Genomic DNA, 23,621 nt, shown 5'->3' with positions numbered 1-23,621 from the left:
ACAACACAACGTACTTTAAATAATGTTTTCTTTCCATGTGCACAGGAAACATTGACTCAAGCAGTGAGCAAACTCAGCATTGAGGGTGACTGACAATGAACTAAGGGGAAAAGAACAAATCACCATTAAAAGATCCCAAAGGAAAGAACATTAACATTGTCTAGTGACCAGTGATATCTTGTGTATGAAGGTTGTCATACTGTATAGTGCTTTGAATATATTTTGACTTGCTTTTTTCAGTATGCTATATGTTAATAGGTTTTCCCTTCTCCCATTAGGTCAGAGATCTCTCTTATCATTACTTTGCCCTCTTGCCTCATTGTGTATAAACAGTATAAAAGGTTCATGATTCATCTCCTCTTTTTGACCACAAAGCTACTGAAGTCCACAGCTCTCCGTAACCATGCCTGCAGATTTCACTGGAAAATGGGAGCTGGAGTCAAGTGAAAACCTTGACAATTACCTTAAAGCACTGGGTAAGCTGGAGCAGTTGTCTATTCAAGTAATCAGAATATTTTAAAAAAAAATTTAAATAGGTATTTTGTGGGTGTAATTTAATAGACAAATTGATATGTGTCATGAAACTGACCGGTATTTAATCTCATAGACATTGACTTTGCCATCCGCAAGATTGCAGCTCACCTCACTCCAACAAAGATCTTTACCCAGGATGGGGACAATTTTGTGATCAAGACACAGAGCACCTTTAAAACCTATGAGCTGAGCTTCACTATTGGAGTTGAGAAAGAAGAATCTACCAAGGGATTTGACAACAGGGCATTGAAGGTGAACTTCTTTTTTTTTTTCTTCTTTTTTTCATTGCAATCATATAACACAACGTTATTTAACCTGTATTTACTTCAGCCGGTCTCTTGACCATGATCTTAGTCAGTTTGTTCAGTGTTGAAGAGTAAAGCAAATAGAGTACAGAGCTCAACTTTTACCTAGATGGACAAATACTGATATCATCTGAACATAGCTTTACTATCTGATGATAGGTTAAATATAGTGTAAGTAAAATAGCAGTTATAGCTCTTCTTTGGAAAACAATTTGATAAATGTTAATTTTTTTTTCAGTTGAATCATTCCATTTATGCCGGCTGATTTGGGTTTAATGATTATTCTATATTTATTCATAGACTCTGGTGACCTGGGAAGGGGACAAATTGGTGGCCATTCAAAAGGGTGAGAAAGCCAATCGGGGATGGAAACACTGGATAGAAGGAGGCAAACTTTATTTGGTGAGCATTGCATGATAACAATATCCAGATCAATGTGATTTTTTTTTTCAGTTTTAATTCTCAACTCAATTTATTTCTAGCACACTTTCAACCAACCACAACGGGTACCAAAGTGCTGTACATAAAAGCACATAATGCATGCAAACAAACAAGGAGCCAAAATACATAAACTCACAACATAAAATTAAAAGCTAAAGAAAAAAAGTGTTATCAGTGACCTCTGAAAGGACCCAAAAGCTTAAAGAGAGTGGAAGATTGTTCCAAGGTCTTGGAGCTGCTACTAAAAAAGCACCTTGACATTTAATGAACTAATCAAAAAGAAATGTAATGATGAAGCACTGTCACATAATAAACATTATTATCCTGCCATTTCCAATTCCTGTTCTTCTCTGTACTCACAAGGATTGCACGTTAACCTCCTGATCATTTGACTTGCAGGAGCTGACATGTGAAGATGCTGTGTGCCAGCAAGTGTACAAAAGAAAAGACTGATTTGTTATTGTCATGTGATTCAGGTCCACCAAAAAAGCTGTGAACTTGAGGCATCTCAGATTTCACAGATGAAAGATTGAAATACGCTTCTTCATATATTTTTTGTCTTCTGTCTGAATAAAGAGTAGTTAAAAATGGAGAAATGGGATATTTTTTGCATGTAACTGAATCTGATGCATCTGTCACATTTAATACAATGCAAAACAAATAATAAAGCAGATGTGGTTGTGAGAATTATTCTGCAAAAGTAATGTCAAAATGTTTGCAACTTGTAAATTTTATAGTATAAAACAGAAATTTACAATAAATAAATAAATAATACTAACACCTCTATTTTAAACCACTGAAATCCAACAGCACATGAAAATTTCTGTTTCATAATGACCAGAAATCAAGGTGATTAAAGGAAATCCATATAAAGAATAAAGTGTAACAAAAATAAAAAAAACGCACAGTCATTAAGACATAAAATCATCATCAATAACTTCAATAGATTTTTATTTTATTATTGTTTTTAAAATGTAAATTGTGTAAAAGTAGCTGATAGAATAGATCAGGGGTGCCCAAACTTCAAAAGCTTGGCCAAAATCCAAGCTTTATTGAGAGCTGTGGGACGAAAGTAAATATAGCAAACTGTATTACATTAAAGTTGCCATGGGTAATTTCCTAATTAATTTCATAATAATTGTAAATAAATATAAAAAAAACTTCTATCATATTTACTAATGCAATCTAATTAACTTATTACAATAAAATCATTAAAAAAATCCATTTATAAAGCAATGGAGTTCAATACCGAATACACAATGCTGAACCTGCCTTTGCCTTGATTTGCACGCTGATGTTTTCTGCTTTGTCCCCTATTTGTTAAGTGACAGTATGTACATTTTTTAAAAATCTGATTTATTTACAACATTTAATTGAAACATTTCATTTCAGTTTGCTTTTTTGTAGCTCAACAATAATACAAACAAGCAAACGGTGACATTACAATATTAATGAGAATTTCTGTTAAAGGCATCTCCCTAACCCTTCCTAATCATTTTCTTCCAAATCAGAGGATCCAAATCAAATGGCCAACTTTGGCCCTCAAGCCCTAGTTTCGGCATTTTTAGCATAGATGAAACATGAGTGAAGAAAAGAGAATAAAAATAAATAACAATATTTCAAATTCTGGAAGATTCCAGCAAGTCAGGCAGGCAGGCAGGACAGTATATCATCATCACAAAACAACATTTTGCCTACAGTTACAATCAGTAACACCATCACAACATTGAAATAATTCCATAAACATTCATTTAAGGCTAGAACTAGGCCTAACATAAAAAAAATCAATGTACATACCCGAGAGAAATTGTTATTTATTGTGTATTAAATACAGTCACAGCGTGTCTCAAAGAAATGACTGTGTTTATCAATGTAAGTTATAAAGTGCTTGATTAGCATACTTCGGTGAGAACTTTTGCCTTTAGAGAAAAATCATTATTTTATTTAGAATTTGGGAAATAAGATTTACAGAAAAACCTTCATCAAATAGAGGGAAGGGTTAAGGTCAAGCGCCTATCGTCACCGGCCGGGTTTAACCGAAATTTTCCGAAACATGCCGAAGCCATCAGAGTGTCACGTCAACGCTGCCGACGTCAAGCGCAACTGCATTGAGGAAGTTCCACGTCACATTTGTCTGCCGTGCACAAAACTGCTGCCCATCAGACTCTCGGTGGATGATATAAAAACATTGCAGCTGAAGGAGACCAAAACCGACAAACGCAAAAATGGTGAGTGTAATGTCAGTATTAATTTTACGGACAGCATTAGCGCGTTTTCGTTGATGTTAAGGCAAAATAAGCTTTCAATCACGTTAGCTTACGCTGTTAGCCTCGGAGGCCCTCAGAATGGCCACATAGACAACTCTCCCATTCAGTCAGTGTAAATAATTGGATCGTTTTCAGATTTTTTTTTATGTAATATTTACATATAACGTCTTAATAATGCATATATTGGACATTCATTGTCCGCTAAAATGTTGTTATGGCGTGATATCTGAAATTCTGAATAACAGCTGATGATATGAATGTGACTTTAACTCTGACAGAAGTACACGTTAATAAACATACAACAACGCATTTCTACTGGATCTATGTTCTATTCAATATAGAGGTAAAGTTGGTCTTATATTCACACATTCGTTCATTTCGTCTCTAAATTGTTTACCATGTTACTTTGATTATTTGATCGGAATTAGCATGCGAGTATGACTTCTAAACAACATTAACACTGTTTATTTGACTGTGAACTATGCTGTACTTTGATAGTAATTTACTGCTGATATGATTTCACTATTTAGAATTTGCAAAGAATACTTTTCTGAAATTATATTACTAAGGAGAATGTCTGTATATCCGAATATAAAGCCAAATTTACCTCCGTCTATACTTATTGTGTTTGTGGATTTTTATTAATATACTCAGTATATTCTATCATCATTAGTTTAGTATTTTGCGGTGAATGTTAGCTTCTGAATAATTTTATCTAGCTTACAAATAACAAGTGGTTTTGTTGTCACTGGGAAAATAATATTGAGGTTAAATTTCAAAATGTCGCTTCTTTCTTTCTTTCTTTCTTTTCTTGGATCGATTTTTTTAAATGATTGTTTGCATAGTGTTTGTATAGACTCCATTATGGACTACAATATGGATACAATTCAGTTAACTTTTGTCAGTTAGTATTATGTCATTGCTTTTTATTCTTCATTATATTCTTCTATTTTATCTTCTATTTTTATTTATTACCTTTTTTTACTTAACCCTTTAAACTTTTACTTTTTAGCTCTGTTTTTTTTTTATCTTCGCTTGTATTCCTCCCTGGAGTGTCATAAAGTCACACTTTTCTACATTGTGTGATTGTTTTACATAAAATTGTAATTTAAAATTATTTTACTTTCAGAGTACTGCTATATAATTTCTGCTCTTGACTAAATAGCTCATCAATACTAACTTTATTGATTGATGATTATAAATTCTTATTAATAATTATTAATAATTTTTGTTCTCTTGTAGCCTCTGAGGCTGGACATCAAGCGCAAACTCACGGCTCGATCTGACCGTGTCAAAAGTGTAGACCTTCATCCGTCCGAACCATGGATGCTGGCCAGTCTGTACAATGGCAGCGTCTGTGTGTGGAACCATGAAACACAAGTGAATATCAGCTCTTTTTTGAGTTCATCTGATCTTAATGTATACCATCACTGTAGAGTACATGGCCTATTGCACTTTTGTTTAATAATGTCTTACATTGCTCTTTCACAGACTCTGGTTAAGACTTTTGAAGTCTGTGACCTTCCGGTGAGAGCCGCGAAGTTCGTTGCCAGGAAAAATTGGGTCATAACTGGCGCTGTAAGTATATAAATGAATAAAAATTAAATTAATAGATATTAGATAGATGTCCATGTATACTACATCTTGAATACTTTCCCCCCTTTTTTTTCTAGGATGACATGCAAATCCGAGTTTTCAACTACAACACACTAGAGCGAGTACACATGTTTGAGGCCCATTCAGATTATATTCGCTGCATCGCTGTGCATCCCACCCAACCATACATCCTGACGAGTAGTGGTATGTACAGATATTTATTATTTATTTTGCCTATAATAAAATACACTGTGTACGTTATATTTTATGCTGCCATTCAGAAATTAGTTGTCAGAAATCTGATGTTAGTGTATTGAGTTTATCCAAAGTGACAGTAATTCACATTTATTACATTTACATTATTACCTTATCACATTCTATTTGACTTGAGCCTTATTATTGCATGGATGAGAGTCTAATAATTTACTTGTGTTTTGATGACTAGCCCTGGTGTCCTCTGTCACATTTTATAGTTTATGATTTATATGCCATATTACATTGTGTGTATATCTGAAAGATTTAATATGAATGTATATATTAACCTTAATAAGGACCTTTAAAAAAATTAAGCGATTCCGTTTTAAAACATAAACAATTTTCAACATTGGTGTTTATAAGAAATATATTTTAACCGTCAAATGAGCATATAGAAATACTTTTGATCATAACATGTACAGATACTTATGAAATGGCTGCTTCTGAAAATTCAGCTTTGCATCACAGCAAAAAAAAAAAAAAAAAAAAAGTCATTTATTTATGCACTGTAGGACAAAATTTACAGTAAAAAATGGCAGCTGTGGTTGCCAGGCCAGAACTTACTGATGTTTAGAAGACACTCTGTGTCATGCACACAACTACTAAACTCCATCATTGATGAATGCAATAAACATTATTTTTCAACATTAGATGTAACTTAAAACTCCAATGTGTGTAACTGATGAGAAAAAAGGAGCAAAAAACAATATCAATGTCGACAAAAAGGCATAAAAAGTAAAGTGTCATGCAGGCAATTCTACAAAAGTCAATTTACAGTTATTAACCATATATATTAAGGAAACTTACTGTTAACCAGGTTATGGAATTTTACAGTAGCATTTTTACAGTTTTTTTATCATTAACATTACAGTTGATTTAAATTGTAATGATGTTTTACAGTGTAGCCATTTTCCATCAAACAATTGCAGACTTGATGAGCAAACATTATAACAGGGTGTCCATGGGCACTTAAAAAACCTTAAATTCCAAAAACTAAATTTTAGGCCTTAAAAAGTCTTAAATTCACAGAAGAATTGTGCTGTAGGCCTTTAATTTTTTAAACGTGTATAATTTTCTTATGTTGCCACCCAATCAGGTCAACACCCATTCAATCACCAACAGTCCATCTCAATCCAACAGTTTTATTTATTAACTATTTACCAATATGGTTTAATCTTCCTTACAATAATATTTGTTAAAAAGTTTATGATTTATAGCTACAGTGAGAAGGACAATTTTATTGTGCATAGATTAATTTTATTGTAGTTTTTAAATCTTGTCAGTTTTTATAAATTATGTTTTAAAGAATATGTGTGGATTAATATTTATAAAAAAATAACTCAATTTGATTTTTTTTTTTTTTTTTTTTTTGATGGAGCAAGTAAAAATCTTTTAAACTGACCCAACCGGGTCATTAGTAGGGCCAGATAGAATCTGTGGACATTTTTTGCTATTTCTGCAGAGAATTTTGTAAAAAAAAATCTATGGATTTATGTGGAATTATTTTTGGAGTATTGAAACTAAAAACTTAATATATTAAATAAAAAAAATATTACCCTTCTAACTTATTTGTTTAAAATGCAAATAATAATAAAACCTAATATATCTACTAAACGACTGAAAATATTTTTTTACAAACTGTATTGTAAATAAATCATATGTAAATAAATTACTGAAATTAATAATAAAAAAAACTGAATAAATATACATTTACACATTAGATAGAAGTAAATAAATAGACTCAATGATGGGCTAAAAATCTGCGGATTTCTGTGCGTGCAGATTCCGTGTGGGCCTAGTCATTAGAAAAAATCTTTAGTGTTAAGTTCTTTATAAGTCTGAAATTTCATCCATAATGGTCTTTAAAAGGTCTTGAATTTGACTGTTTAACACTCATTGGGTGTATGTGTGTGTAGATGACATGTTAATAAAGCTCTGGGACTGGGAGAAGAAATGGTCGTGCAGTCAGGTGTTTGAGGGCCACACACACTACGTGATGCAGATCGTCATCAACCCCAAAGACAACAACCAGTTTGCAAGTGCATCACTGGACAGAACCATCAAGGTGAAATTGAACTTTCATGAATAAAAGAAATTCAAATAAGACTTATGACATTTTCCCCCATCTGTCATTATCTACTTTGTCATGTTTCAGGTTTGGCAACTGGGCTCGTCTTCTCCCAACTTCACTCTTGAAGGCCATGATAAGGGGGTGAACTGCATTGATTATTACAGTGGAGGAGATAAACCCTACCTCATCTCCGGAGCTGATGACAGACTGGTCAAAATTTGGGACTATCAGGTATGAATGATATTGATATGCTCAATGCAGCTGGTCATTTTAGGCTATTCATTTACATCTCTTTTTTTGTATCTCTTTCTGTTTAGAATAAGACATGTGTGCAGACGCTCGAGGGACATGCTCAGAATGTGTCCTGTGTAAACTTTCACCCAGAGCTGCCCATCATCATCACTGGATCTGAGGACGGTCAGTTATGAAACACATTTATGATCATTTAGACATTTTATTTAAAAAAAAAATAGGTAACTTTTTGATTTCAGTGCTTTATTACTACATTCAAATGATTGTTTCCACTTGTGAACTTGCATTCAAAATAACTGAAACAAATATTTATAAATATTAAGATTGTGCAACAAATAGTCTATATACATAGTGGTAGTGTTCGAACTATAATGTGACCTTTGGGGGAGCCCACTTTTTTTTCTCTGGGGTCACTTTGATCTTGAGAGTCCCTAGCCACAATGATGTATGCTATATAAGACACAGGATCCCTGTGCTTAAACAGCAATATATATACAAAAAATCTATAAATATAAAAAAATATTTTTATAATTGTAATTAATATTACAATGTAGGCTCAATGAACAAAACACCACGATAGTTTCGGTTTATTTTCTCACTACAAACCGCCTGCTTTTACGTTAATAACTTTCTTTGACCCTTGAAAATAACTTTTGAGGGATTTATTTTTACATGCACAAACAACAGCAGCCTAAGAGACAGAACATTGTTGTCTAATTTTACCAGCAGTGCTTTTGTAAGATCAACAAACACGAATATGTTTCACTTAACAACAACAAACATAAATAAATAACCTCGTCATGTAGCCTATAATTTCTCTATTCGCTCTATAAACCTAAGATGATGGCATTAAGGACAGCTTTTTCATAATCGCAAATTCGAAAATGAATCAGCATAATTGTACAGCAATGTCAGAGTGTTTAAGAAAAGAACATTGTTTTGGCCTACTGAAACAAATAAAATAAAACAAAACACAACAGCACATCATTTGTTTCGGGAAATGAATAAGCAGTGTCTCAACGTCCATATGAAGGCATCAGGCTGTCAGCCTTTGACATGAGTAAACTTTGCTCCGCAGCGCCCCCACACTTTGGTGCTCATGACAGGAATAGCTTGTAGTTATCTCTTTTTTTTTTTTTTTTTTTTTTTTTTTTTAAGTGAGGTGAAATCGCCGTCATGCATGAATAAATGATATTATTGCACTTTTACACATAATAATCCATGATCACATTACACAATACTGAAACCACATGTCAAAGTAACACATTGTCAATATTTTTTGAGACCCCCCCCCAAAATTTCACAAATCATGTTTTTAGGGTAGCCCATGCCTTAATTAGGGTAGTTAAGCTCCCCCATAGTTGGCACCATGCATAGTGGTCTTTTTATAAATGATGACATTATGCTTGATGTTTTAACGTATATAAGCTTATCTGTAACTAAAGCTTTTTTGAATATATCGTGTCTTTCTCATCATATTTGCTGCAGTACAGTAATTTTCAACAATTTGTTAGTTCTAATGAGTTGAATTTTAATATTCAACAGCTAATTAGTGAAAATAATAATGACATTTCATTGTACATTTATTATTATTTTTTTGTCATCAAATGTTTCACTATTGGAAGTTACTCCCATGAATCTCACAAAGCATTATTGGGTAGAGAAAAAAGTTAGATAAAACCGCTTCTCTCATTCCACGTGGAAATGGATCGTGATTATGATTTTTTTTAATGCAAAAGAATGTTTTAAAAGCCAATGGTTTCTGCACATTAAACTGGGACATTGTAAACCGAAAAAAAACAAACAACAACACTTTAATCTTTAAAGCTTCCTGTAACTTTGTTATTTAGGCACAGTCCGGATCTGGCACTCCAGCACTTACCGTCTAGAAAGCACCTTGAACTATGGGATGGAGCGGGTTTGGTGTGTGTCTGGCTTGCGGGGCTCCAACAGTGTCGCATTGGGCTATGATGAAGGCAGCATCATTATCAAGGTACTAAAAATAATACAAAGTCACACCATGCTGTTGCCTGTCACTGGTGTGACATGCCAGCTAAAGCTCTGGGTTGCTAATTGCAAAGTTTATTAACTTAAGAAGAGAGCCATCAGATTGATCCAGGGCCAGTGCTGACAGCAGGCGTTCGGTGGAGATAGATAATGTTACAAAAGATCTCTATTTTAGAACAAAATGTTCTTTTGAATTTTGTTCATGAAAGAATCCAGTCTGTCAGTTTTAAAAAATAATATTAAGTACAGGGTGTCCACGGGGTCTTAAAGTATTAAAAGCTGATAAATCTATTTAACTATTTTACAAGGTATTAAATGTTGTATTAATTTTGATTGTTCAATGTATAGTTGTATGCTAAAGTTTGCCTGAATTTAATATGCAAATATTAGAATACTGTTTAGTTTACGAAATGAATAAAATCCTGCTAGATTTGACATCATGAAGATACTTTATTTACTGCAGTTACCAAGGCAAAACATTAAATCAAAACATTATTCGTATGCTGAATACAAATGTTCATTTAGGATTAGTTTCTTATAATCAGTATTTAGTAAATATACTGCAAGTTAAAATGTTGCCATTGTTACTGGTTGAAACCTAATGTGGCGAAGAGGTCTTAAAATGTATGGAAAGAGTCTTATAAAAGGTATTAAATTTCACTCTGTGACTCCTGTATGTGGCCTGAAGTAGCACAGCTAGTTTTGAATATTTCCTTTTATTTTCCTTCGGCTTAGTCCCTTTATTAATCAGGAGTCGCCACAGTGGAAAGAAGCACCAACTTATCCAGCATATGTTTTTAACAGCTGTTGCCCTTCCAGCTGCAACCCAGTACTGGGAAACATCCATACTCACTCATTCACACACATGCAATATGGCCAACTTAGCTTATTCAATTCACCTATAGCACATATCTTTGGACTGTGGGGGAAACCGGAGCACCCGGAAAAAAACCTTGCGTACTGTGGAAGAACGTGAAAACTCCACACAGACATTCCAACTGGCCCAGTCGGGACTCAAGCCAGCGACCTTCTTGCTGTGAGGCGACAGTGTTAACCACTGAGCCATTGTGTCACCCATTAGTTTTGAACATTGTTATTAAAAAGAAATTAATAGCAATTCAGCATATTATTATGATTCTAAAAGGTTGCTACTGGAAAACATGGTTGCCATCACAGAAATAAGTTAAATAAAATGTCAAATTATATAAAATTGACTCCTCTATATGTCTATACTTTTACCCTGGTATATAGAACACGCTCCCTAAGGGTGTTTTCACACCTGCCTTTACTGTGGTTGAATCACACTAGAGTTCGTTTTCCCTCTTGGTGCGGTTCATTTGGGCAGATGTGAATGTAGCAATAGCACTGGAGTGTGCACCTAAAGCGGATCAAAAAAAAAAAAAAGAGTACCGAGACCTCCTCAAAGAGGAGATATGTATTTATGTGTGTGTGTTACCCTCAAAGACAATGGCTTATGTTTTTTTTTTTTTTTTTTTTTTCAATTATTTAAAAAAAAAAAGCTGACACTTTAATTTAATATGCTTTCTATGTATATAAGTAGTTGTCCGCAGCATCTTAAAGTATTAATAGTTAATGAATCAATTTAGAGAAATAGAAGGCCCTTAAAAACACCTATGATATTTTACAAGGTAGTAAATTTTGTATCATGTGATTATACAATGTATAGTTGGATGCTAAAGATTGAAAGGTTGTTGGGATGCTGTGTAGTTTATAAAACTGATAAAGTCTTGCTGGATTCGACATCACACTGCATTGTTTACTGCATTAACCAAGGAAACGCTTTTATTCCTGCTGTTGTATAGGTGCCATCTACTGGGTTAGCATTTTTATACAGTATATAAATAATGTTTTAGTTTAGGATTAGTTTCGTACAAACAGTATTTTGTCTATATACTGTGAGTTAAAATGATGCCAATTTTATAATGCAGACACATTTGCATGACATTTCGATGAACATTATCTGATGATAAAGCTTAGTCTAATATCACACGTAGTGAAGTTATCGGGTTTACATTTGTATTTCAGCTCGGTCGTGAGGAGCCGGCCATGTCGATGGACACCAACGGAAAGATCATTTGGGCCAAGCACTCTGAGATTCAGCAGGCAAACCTCAAAGCCATGGGGGATGCAGAAATCAAGGATGGCGAGAGGCTGCCACTGGCAGTCAAGGACATGGGCAGCTGTGAGATCTACCCTCAAACCATCCAGCACAATCCTAATGGCAGGTAAGGCTGTTAAGCTCATTTGCATCCAGCCTGATCCTTGCTGCAGTTTTAATGAGCCAATTAACCTCTCAGCATCTCACTATTCATTTAATCTTGTTGTTTAGGTTTGTGGTGGTGTGTGGAGATGGAGAGTACATCATCTACACCGCCATGGCTCTGAGAAACAAGAGCTTCGGTTCTGCACAGGAGTTTGTCTGGGCCCATGATTCATCTGAGTAAGTGCTCTACATATGTATAGAAGACATCTGTTTAGAGAAATGGGCTTATCAATGACTGTGCGCAACAATTAATACCGACTTGTTTTAAATGAAGGTACGCAATTCGGGAAAGCAGCAGTGTGGTGAAGATCTTCAAAAACTTTAAGGAGAAAAAATCTTTTAAGCCAGATTTTGGAGCAGAAGGTAAATGGCCAACAAACAATTGTGTAAATGCTACTTGATCAGTAACTTGCGTTGAATTCAGTTCAAACATGGCGGTCTTGAATTGAAACGAATGGGTGTTTGCAGGCATCTATGGTGGCTTCCTGCTGGGTGTCCGATCTGTGAATGGTTTGGCTTTCTATGACTGGGACAACACGGAGCTGATTCGCCGAATTGAAATCCAGCCTAAACATGTGAGTCACCTGCTAAAGGCCGTCACTGTTTGTTTTGTTTTGTGGATGTTGCCATGAACCAATTGCATGTATGCTTCCAGATTTTCTGGTCAGACTCTGGTGAGCTGGTGTGCATTGCCACAGAAGAGTCCTTCTTTATCCTGCGCTACCTCTCAGAGAAGGTGGCCGCATCACAGGAGAACAATGAGGGGGTTACTGAAGACGGTATTGAAGATGCTTTTGAGGTCAGCAAAACACATGGCAATTTTATTTTGGATGAAAAAAAGTTGTTTCGGAGAATCCTAATTAGAATGTGCTTGTACATTTTTATAGTCTGCAATAAAATGCTTCAGTGAATCATTCACAATATAACATAGATTTTTATCAAAAACGTAAACGGTGATTTTGGACTTATTGTGTTTAAAGATTTGAGTCAATCAACATTTATTAGGATACAAAGCATGCATTATGTAGAGTGCATCCGGAAGGTACTGATAGCGCTTCACTTTTTCCAGATTTTTTTTATGTTACAGCCTTATTCCAAAATGGATTGAATTAATTTATTTCCTCAATTCTACACAATACCCCATAATGACCATAATGTGAAAAAGATTTCTTGAAATTGTTGCAAATTTACTTAAAATAAAAAAAGCTGAAAAATCACATGTACATAAGTATTCACAGCCTTTGCTGTGAAGCTCTAAATTGAGCTCAGGTACATTCTGTTTCCACTGATCATTCTTGAGATGTTTCAGCAGCTTAATTGGAGTTCACCTGTTGTAAATTCAATTGATTGGACATGATTTGAAAAGGCATACACCTGGCTATATAAGGTCCCAGGGTTGACAGTGCATGTCAAAGCCATAGACTGTAAAATATATGGACGTAGCATCCGTAACGTCACCCATAGGTTTCTGAAGAGCGCAAAAGAAGCCACAAGTAGGCGCAGCCAACCGTCGCCATTTTGTTCGCGCGTCATCGCACCCACGGCGGGATACCAAACAAGGGCAAAGAGGCGGAGAGTGGGCGGAGCTAGACACCTGCTGGCACTTTGCTTAGACCTGGCAGACAGACTTTACTTTGGGAGAAACGCTTGATAATTTATTACCTGCGACTCGTTTGTGTTCTGACCACATGTGCTTGGCTGTACACTATATCAATAAAGTGTTTAGACTTTCAAAAACACTGCTGTAACACATTGAGCCACTAAACATTGTTCTTAAGACGTTTTTCTACAGGAGGTAAACGCGTATTACATCCAAACACTTCAGATGTGTGTGTGTGTTAGTAAATGCAAGACTATTGATAAAATCCAGCATAACACTGTATGATAACTCTTCAGATGACTGTTCTAGAGCCTACAGCTAATCAATCTGTCACATTCTGGAGTGCTTTACGGGTCTAAAGAAAAATATTAATGATAAATGATCTTAAATAAAACAAATACATCTATAGAGATGGTATACAAGTATATAACTTTACTCACATGGGAAAAGGAGGCCACGTGAACGGTTTGTGAGCACAATTAAATGCACACAGCATCCCATATCATCTGATAATTGTAAGAAATAATCCCAAAAGGCAGCTGACTGTGTAAAGCCACATAAAACAGCACAAAAATACGGTGAATATGCCTAGATCAGTGGCTAATCTGCCGGATTCAGCTGAGGTGAAGTGACGGCGACCAGCGAGACCTAGCTGTCACTCAAGTGGCCACGCCCTTAATTATGCAAACTTAAAATAACCTAATATAAAGGAAATGGATGAGTTATAAAAAAATTCACCCCCCTCACAGTCATGAATAATAGCTATATGAACCAAAATCGTTATTTGTACCAGGCTGTAAACACCTTTTTTTCTGCTGTAAAGTTGGCCATTCTAACAGTGGGCTCAATTGCACTTTGCTCTATTATGGAGCCAGGACTAGCGGAATTTTGATGAATTGCAGTTTCAGTTACTTCCGTATTGGCTTCCCGAGTGAGAGCGGGAGGTTGCCGCTTGGTCAAAGCACAAACAAAAGCATGAAGACAAAGGAATTGTCTGTAGACCTCCGAGACAGGAAAGTTACCGAAAAATTTCTGCTGCTCTGAAAGTCCAATGAGCACAGTGGCCTCCATCATCCATAAGTGGAAGATGTTGAGAATCACCAGGACTCTTCCTAGAACTGGCCAGCCATCTAAGCTGAGTGATCGGGGGAGAAGGGCCTTAGTCAGGGAGGTGATCAATAACCCGATGGTCACTCTGTCTGAGCTCCAGCGTTCTTCTGTGGAGAGAGGAGAACCTTACAGAAGGACAACCATCTGTGCAGAAATCCACCAATCAGGCCTGTATGGTAGAGTGGCCAGAGGGAAGCCACTGCTGCCAAAGGTGCATCAGTAAAGTATTGAACAAAGGCAGTAAGTACTTATGTACATGTGATTTTTTTTTTTTTTTCAGGTTTTTATCTTTAATAAATTTGCAACAATTAAAAAAAATCTTTTTTGACATTGTCATTAAAGGGTATTGTGTGTAGAATTTTGATAAGGCTGTAACATAAAAAAATCTGGAAAAGTGAAGCGCTATCAATACTTTATGGATGGACTTAACGATCTGTATATAATTTCACACCTTAACCCAACCTTTAATCTACCCGTACCACCAAGACTGTCCCTAAACATATCTGTGTCCCATCTCAAGAGCATCATAAGTGTTGTCCTATACAAAATGAACATTATAAGTACATTAGTATTTATTTTTGTATGCAAGTACCTATTAGTTAGGCCCAATCCCAATTCTACCCCTTACCCCTTTCCCTTACCCCTACCCCTCGTTTTGTGCGTGCACCTCAAGGGGTAGGGGTGTCCCAATTCTCTTTAGCGTGAAGGCGTAGGGCTAAGGGGAAGGGGTGAATAGCCCTTCGAACAAAGATTTTTCAGGACCACACTCAAAACCAAGGGGTAAGAAAATTTCCCAGAATACACCAGCCACAGCATTGCTGAACCCGGAAGTAAGGTGATCCACAAATGAGTATTTTTTTTTGTCATTATTACGAATTTTTACGACAAAAAAACGACAAAACAAATGTTTTAATATATTCATAACCGCATTCATGTTTTACTGTCATGCTTTTTAAAAAAAAAAATTTGCGATCTATAATTCCTAATCATAACTCCTGTACAGCAGTCCCACAACATTCTGACACTTGATGACACTCGAATACCCTGTCAGTAATGTCTATTGGCTGAGAATAGGCTTTTTACAGTGTCTGCTATAATGTTAAAGTTGTTTATGTGTGATTACATTGATGTATATGGCCACTGTGTAAATGCACAGTACAGTTACGATCTTATTGCCACATTCGATTGTTATGATAACATATTATATGCCTTCAGTGATTTCCTGACGTTAAACACAAAAAAATAACACCCCTGGAATAACTACAGCTTCCGCCGTCATCTGATCTCACATGAAGCATGAGATTGTGATGACGTGTGCAGGTGCTGTAGTGCCGTCCATATTCTCAGGGGTAAATTTTGAAGCCCTTCCCCTTAACCCTCGGTTGTAAGGGACAAGGGGATGGGGTAGGGGTACAAAAATAGAATTGGGATTGTGCCTTAATGTCTCTTAATAGAAAGACGAACCAAGATTTGAAATCGCAGGTCTGAGCTGTTGTTGTGTTTATGTGCAGGTTCTGGGAGAGATTCAGGAGGTGGTGAAGACTGGTCTGTGGGTGGGAGATTGTTTCATCTACACCAGCTCAGTCAACCGCCTCAACTACTTTGTTGGAGGAGAGATTGTCACCATTGCTCACTTGGACAGGTGCCGTCAAAAAAAAAAAACCCATCAGTTTTTCATCACCTAGTGCTTGTTATGGGCTACTTTTGGGTTTTTACAATTTAAAGTACCTGTTTTGTATTTTCTTCTGTTGATGTTGTTTATTGCTGTGATGGCGAAGTGGAATTTGTCAGCATTTATTATTTTGTGGCCCTTAATATTTCTGTGGCGACAATTTTATTTAAATTTTTGTATTCATTAAAGAATAAAGGTTCAAAAGAACAGCATTTATTATAGATGGAACACATTTGGGAAATTAAAAATGCCTTCTTGGACACTTAATTTAATGTGGCCTTGCCAAACAGAAGTGTTAATTTTTCATAAAAAAAATTATAAATAAATAAAGGATTCTTTGTTTTAGTCTAACAATAACTTCTATTTTCTTAGAACAATGTACCTTCTGGGATACATTCCTAAAGATGACCGTCTTTACCTGGGTGATAAGGAGCTGAACATTGTTAGTTACTCTCTCCTGGTGTCTGTGCTGGAGTACCAGACTGCTGTCATGCGTAGAGACTTTGGCATGGCAGATAAAGTGCTGCCCACCATCCCTAAAGAACAGAGAACCAGAGTTGCCCACTTCCTGGAGAAACAGGTAAGACTTGTCAATTTTGCCTAGCAGAGTTTGACTAAGTTATTTTAGAGTTAGTGTCTTTATATGATCTTTTTCTATGTGCCTACAGGGTTTTAAGCAGCAGGCACTGGCTGTATCCACTGATCCAGAACACCGCTTTGAGCTGGCACTTCAGTTAGGAGAGCTGAAAATCGCATACCAGCTTGCAGTAGAAGCTGAGGTTTGTTAATAAATGCTAATAAAATGGCTCCCCTAGTGGTGGTTGAGCTCAGTTGCTTTTTACCATTTTATTTGTTACACATACTAGTATCAAAAATAAAAGGTCTATCATTCACTTACCCTTAAGTGTTTTTGTCTTAAACACAAAAGATGATATCTTGAAGAATGCTGGAAACAACGTTGAAAATAGAAGTTGACGTTCTTTAAAAATAAAAAAGAATAATAACAGCTGACTTTTATTATAATGTTGACTACTAATGTTGCTGTTTTTCTTGTGCAGTCGGAGCAGAAGTGGAAGCAGTTGGCAGAGTTGGCCATCAGTAAGTGCCAGTTTGGACTGGCACAGGAGTGTCTCCATCATGCCCAGGACTACGGAGGTCTTCTGCTTTTGGCCACCGCATCTGGCAATGCCTCTATGGTTGCCAAGCTTGCGGAGGGAGCAGAGCGGGATGGCAAAAACAATGTCGCCTTTATGACATACTTCCTGCAGGGAAAGTAAGTGTGATTTAGAGAAAAGAGATACACCTGCTGATATTTAAACCGAATCATGTTGAGTACCGATGTGTTAATGTTGTGGATTTGTATTTCAGAGAAAATATGTTTAATGCAGTTTAGCGTTATTTTGAGTTTTGTTTGTTTGGTTTTGTCAGACTGGATAACTGTTTGGAACTTCTGATCAAGACCAATCGTCTGCCAGAAGCAGCATTTCTTGCCCGCACATATCTGCCCAGTCAAGTTTCCAGGTCTGTATTCAGATTCAATTTTTCTTTCTTTTTTCTTTCTTTCTTTCTTTTCTTCTTTCCTTCCTTTCTTTCTTTCCTTCCTTCCTTTTGGGTTGGGTCGATTGACGATGCCATCGTCCATCACCGAAGGCCGATAGACATCACGATGCCAGCCAGCATTGCGATCCTCCGCGTCGCAGCAGCAACCCACTCGCAAAACATACGCACTTAAGCCCCGTTTACAGTAAAATGTCTTAGTTTTAAAATTGATCCACATCCACACTGACGTTTCATCTAGCATTTCTGAAAAGCCCTCCTTCCACACTATACACATCATGTGACTACACACACAGGCATGCGCTGCAGCATACGTGCACGTCTGAGCTCCAGACAGTCAGCGGGTGCTTTGAGCACAAAACCACAGAGAGCAGCGCATGTCGGACAACTTATCAAGGATGTACTGCTAGATCGCGTCTCACTATAATTTTTTTAAACATGATATTTAATTCATCTTGTCTCTATCTAACGACTCTTCGGTCTTTTGAATCTATCAGATAATGTGTCACTGTGTCAGCACACTGCTTCAATCTTTCCCTTTCACGCTTGTACTTAGTAATTTTAGCGAAAACATCAGATACTGTTGGTTGGTTCCTCTTGGTTGTGCAGTTTTTTTACAAACCAAGTTTGTTGATGGCATTATAACAACAGGCTGAAAAAGTGATTGACAGGTAGTAATTTGTGTGTAACTTATCTTTATTTGTTTATGATTTGGTTATGGGTAAAACAAAGACCATGCGGGTCAGGTATTTGAAACGGTAGGCTACAAATAATTAATTCATTATGAATTTAATATTCATAAATAATTAGTTCACCGCCGCTACAACGACGATGCCATCATCCATCGCGATGTTTCACATTAGACATTGTACAATGTCAAATTGGTCTACATCGCCCAACCCTACTTTCCTTCTTTTCTTCCTAATGTGCTCAGTATGGTAATTTCTATTCAATCAGAGCACAGTGTGACATGGTGTATCCCACAATGCAATACATTTGACCTTCAAATATTCAGAGAAAATGAAATCATTCTCAGAAGTTGCCCAAGTTAAGCCATTTTACACAATCTGGAGCCACAGCCATATGACACTGCAGCCCAAGACTCAAGTTACTCACTGAAGCTAAGCAGGGCTGAGCCTGGTCAGTACCTGGATGAGAGACCACATGGGGAAAAACTAAGTTGCTATTGGAAGTGCTGTTAGGGAGGCCAGCAGTGGGCACTCAATCTGCAGTCTGTGTGAGTCCTAATGCCCCTGTATAGTGAAGAGGACACTATACTGTCAATAAGCATCATCTTTCGGATGAGACGTTAACCTGAGACCTGAGACCTGACTCTGTGGTCATTAAAAATCTCATGCCACTTGTCGTAAAGAGTAGGGCTGTAACGCAGGTGTCCTGGCCAGCCTCCATCTGGCCTTACCCATCATGGCCTTCCAGTCATCCTCATCCACTGAATTGGCTCTATCACTTTCTGTCCACTCCACCTAAAGCTAGTGTGTGGTGAGAGCTCTGGCGCCGTTGTCCTGTGGCTGCCTTCACATCATTCAAGTGGATGCTGCACACTTGTGGTGGAGTGGGGAGACCCACCCTCATGATTGTGAAGTGCTTTTGGTGTATGTCCATACACAATAACTGGGCTAAATAAATACACATTGCATTACAAAATTGAAATGAATTGATTTTGAATCTTTTTTTTAACAAATGTGCCTGTTTGTTTGCTTTCAGAGTGGTGAAGCTTTGGAGAGAGAGTTTGTCTAAAGTGAATCAGAAAGCAGCAGAGTCTCTGGCAGACCCCACAGAGTATGAGAACCTGTTCCCAGGCCTGAGAGAGGCTTTTGTGGCAGAGCAGTTCCTGAAAGAGACCAGCCTCGGCCAAACCAGACCTGCCTCTGACTACCCACTCATCACGGTAAGAAACCAGCTCAACCAACCCATCCTTCCATGCTCATATTTTAGTATTATAGCAGGTGATCGTAATATTTTAAAATGGCTCTTTAGATGTATAGGTAAATATATACAGTGGTCCCTCTCTATAATGGGGTTCACCTTTCTCTGCCTTGTTTTTTTTTTTTTTTTTTTGGGGGGGGGCAATTTGAAACGCTCTTTTACAGCACATTGTGTACTGCGTCTTGATTGGCACATTGTGTTCTGCATCCTGATTAGCACATTGTGTTCTGCATCCTGATTGGCTGTTGACCACTGTCAGTCAATCTCCTTTATGCCGTGTCTCCTATAAAATACATTCAGCTTGCCAGATTTCCATAAAGTGTCGATCGTTAGCAGTGTGAAGTGCTATACTGTATGTTTGCAAGTTTTCTCTCTAACAAACCCCATAATGTTGACGAAACATTCTGCACTGTCAAAGGCACCCACGGTAGCACCCAAAGGGCAAAGGAAGATGCCAACCATTGCACAAAAAGTTGCTAAAGGAAGGTAGAAGTTATGCAGCTGTAGGGCACCATTACAATATATAGATATAGATATTTATATATATATATTTAGCAGTTATTCAATTTCACATTTGGTACACAACTGTAAGTTGCCATTTCAATTCTTTTATTGTTTGCAAAAAGGGATTATGAAGTATTATTTTATCTTATACTGGAGTGCTTATAATGTTAGCAAGAAAAAAAAAATCTATATACACACACACACACACACACACACACACACACACAAAATAAACATTGTAAATTCAGGAATAAATATTCACTGGTATGATTGGCTAACGCCTTCTCGTTTTTAAAAATAAATAAATAAGCAATTTGATTGTAAGATCCTGAAGTTCAACAGAACCACTGTGTGCTCACAAATATCTGATGATCTGTTATATAAGACGAAGCATTAGTGACCACACAATAAAAACCATTACTCAGACTCTTGTGATGCAACATTACTGTAAGATCCAATATAGTCAACACAGCATAAACCTACTTTATGCCTCGTTAATGACTGTAGCAGCCTTAAAGTTACACGAACCAAGGGCCACGTTCGTACTTATGTGGTCTGGAACTCATGAAAAATAGAGCTCATCCTCTCTTTCCTAATGTTGGGATAAGAAGGAAGGAAATGCTGTGACTATTGTTTTACTTCTGCATTTCAATTGTTTACATCTTGCTAAGATTAGCTGTAATTAAAAATGTCCAGTGTTGAGCAAGCTTGAAAAATGTTGTGAGCTAATATATTAGTTACTCTACTTAAAATGTAGCTTAACTACACTAAAAGCTACCCTCAGGGAACTGTAGCAAGCTAAGCTAAAAGCTACTTGTCAAAATTAGCTTAGCTACATCTAAGATATTTTTTATAGCAATAAAAACATACATCTAAAGTATTTTTGCAATTTTCATTGTTATATTGAAGCATCTTAAATCCAAGTCAATCTTATCTGATCAAGAAAACTGTCAATGAAACATGAGTAGGCCCACACGGAATCTGCGCACACAGAATTCAGCAGATTTTAAGCCCATCATAGATTCTGTAAATTTAGATTTATTCAGTTGTTAAATTAATTTCAGTAATATTATTGACTAAAATGAAAATATTTATATGATTTAATTAAAATATAGTTTGTAAAGTAGTACTTTTAGTAGATCTATTATATGAGAGACTTGTGGATACACAGTGGATCTATTTGGATTTGCATTGTAAATATTAAATACGAGTTAAAAAGGTATTATTTTTTATTTCATATATTAAGGTTTTAGTTGTGACACTCAAAATAATTCCACCTAAACAGAAGATTTAACAAAATTCTGCACAGAAATAGCAAAAAAAACGTCCGCAGATTCCGTCTGGCCCTACATATGAGGCATAATTGTTCAGTTCAGTTATTTACTGTAAATATTTAGGAATAAGCATTATATTGTATATATATTTACAACTCTTCATTAATGAATTACACTACATAATCTAGTATCATTAGTAACTTTCATTAACTAATAGTAATTACCATAGTATACTTTAACCTTTACTACAGTAAAACATATACAACTCCTCTCCCTCAGTCATCTTTCCATCAAGCAAATTTCTTGTGTTAGCCTAATTGTTTGGTGACATCACCAACCAGAGCGAGAGGTGGCAGTAACAACCTAAAGTGTGTTGTCGACCACATGAAAACAGGAAGAAGAAGAAATCGTCATTCTCACCATTATATGGATTTACTTTCATCGGCTAAACACCGGCCTCACAGCTCTGTGAATGTCGGTGCCGTCACTTATTGATCCGCGATCAGTAAAGGTAGCTTGTGTGGACACTACTGCGCTACTTCACTAATAAAATAGCTTTGCTACTGAAAACCTATTTGATTTAGAAAGTAGTGATGCTACCGCCATGCTATTGAGAAGTGTAGTTAAGCTAGTAGCGACGCTACTGCCCAACACTGAAAATGTCATATATAATATAAAATTACAATTATAAGTAGTTAATTTTTTAATTAAAATGACTGTAGTTAATTAAATTCTTTTATTGTTTCAAAGCCTAATGAAGAAAGGAACGTGCTGGAGGAGGCCAGTGGTTATGAGCCCAAAGGAATTCTGCCTGCTCCCACACAGGTACGTGTGTGTGTCCATGTGTGTAAATGTGTTGTCACTCAGTACATGAACTAATAAAATGAGGTGTGTGTTACTGTGAACAGCTGAAGCCAGAGGTCTCGGAGGACGAGGGGGTTTTGGCCTCAGTCTCATCAGTGTCTGCTGTGAGTTCTGCACAATCCCAACCTGACCAGAAGCTCCAAGAGAAGACAGAAGAAAAAACTTCTGAAATGACAGCAGCAGAACAGAAGGTATTTGGAGATGACACGATCTGCATTAATCTATATCAGTGTCATGCAGGGTTCTCAATCAATGTGAATTGTATATAATCTACTTGCATGAATGTTTACAAAGTCAATGCACATGCACAAATCGAGGTCAATTTTCCATCGGGGGGTGCAAATGATGCAGAATGCCAAAAGTAACTTAAGTGGAAAATTTTCGTTAGGTGAAAACGCATCCAACTAGTAATCTAGAGCGAGTGATATGATCTGGGTGTTCCTTTGCGTTTGATGTGAACTCAGCATCAGACATCAGGTAACGTCGCTTTGTGATTTTATTTGAAGGTTATCGATGAACTTGAGGATGATTTGGACAACATGGAGCTTGATGACATCGACACCACAGACGTCAATCTGGATGACGACTTCCTAGACGACTAAACCTTCCCTGCACTGAAGCATTGAGTTTATTTAAGCGACCAAATGTTTTGTTTTGTTTTTTCATTGCTGTTAGAAATGCAGAGCTGAAGTCGGACTGGGCTCATTATGAACACGTTTTTTAGGCCGTACCACCAATGGAAAAAAAATGTCTGATCTTTTTTTTCTTTTGTACTTCTTTCTGGACGTTCAATTGACATTTTACCTGTACATCAAGACTATTATTGACCATGACGAATCATGGTCCCATTATTCATAATAAAGAAAACTACTATACTAATTGATTGTACCGTCATTATATTGTTTCTGTTTTTGTACTCCGTTAATGGGATAGTGTAGTAACTTCTGTCATTTACTCACCCTTTTCTTCTTTGAGTTTCTTCTGTTAAACACAAAAGATATTTTGTAAAATGTTGGAAATCTGTAACCATTGACTTCTGTAGTGTTTGTTATCCTTACTATGAAAGTGAGTGGTTACCGGT

At 36.5% G+C, this 23,621-nt stretch overlaps 2 protein-coding genes across 2 annotated transcripts; both read left to right on the top strand.

Moving 5' to 3' along the window:
- Positions 1-344: 344 nt before the first annotated feature.
- Positions 345-1,970, top strand: rbp2b (retinol binding protein 2b, cellular). The gene is made up of 4 exons (XM_056479166.1): positions 345-476; positions 608-786; positions 1,140-1,241; positions 1,680-1,970. The coding sequence occupies exons 1-4, from the start codon at positions 404-406 to the stop codon at positions 1,731-1,733; spliced, it is 408 nt and encodes a 135-aa protein (XP_056335141.1). The 5' UTR covers positions 345-403; the 3' UTR covers positions 1,734-1,970.
- A 1,417-nt stretch (positions 1,971-3,387) lies between these two features.
- copb2 (COPI coat complex subunit beta 2) lies at positions 3,388-23,419 on the top strand. Its single transcript, XM_056479133.1, has 22 exons — positions 3,388-3,508; positions 4,790-4,927; positions 5,039-5,125; positions 5,221-5,347; positions 7,315-7,463; positions 7,554-7,700; positions 7,787-7,886; positions 9,572-9,714; positions 11,775-11,974; positions 12,079-12,189; positions 12,287-12,375; positions 12,481-12,587; positions 12,668-12,811; positions 16,234-16,364; positions 16,767-16,974; positions 17,063-17,173; positions 17,453-17,667; positions 17,823-17,915; positions 19,677-19,860; positions 22,427-22,501; positions 22,585-22,731; positions 23,047-23,419. The coding sequence occupies exons 1-22, from the start codon at positions 3,506-3,508 to the stop codon at positions 23,140-23,142; spliced, it is 2,805 nt and encodes a 934-aa protein (XP_056335108.1). The 5' UTR covers positions 3,388-3,505; the 3' UTR covers positions 23,143-23,419.
- Positions 23,420-23,621: the final 202 nt, after the last annotated feature.

The sequence above is a fragment of the Danio aesculapii genome, chromosome 2, assembly GCF_903798145.1.
Source record: "Danio aesculapii chromosome 2, fDanAes4.1, whole genome shotgun sequence".
In the NCBI taxonomy this organism is placed as follows: domain Eukaryota; kingdom Metazoa; phylum Chordata; class Actinopteri; order Cypriniformes; family Danionidae; genus Danio; species Danio aesculapii.
The sequence above is the reverse complement of the archived record's forward strand: the minus strand, read 5'-3'. Positions and strand labels throughout refer to the sequence as shown.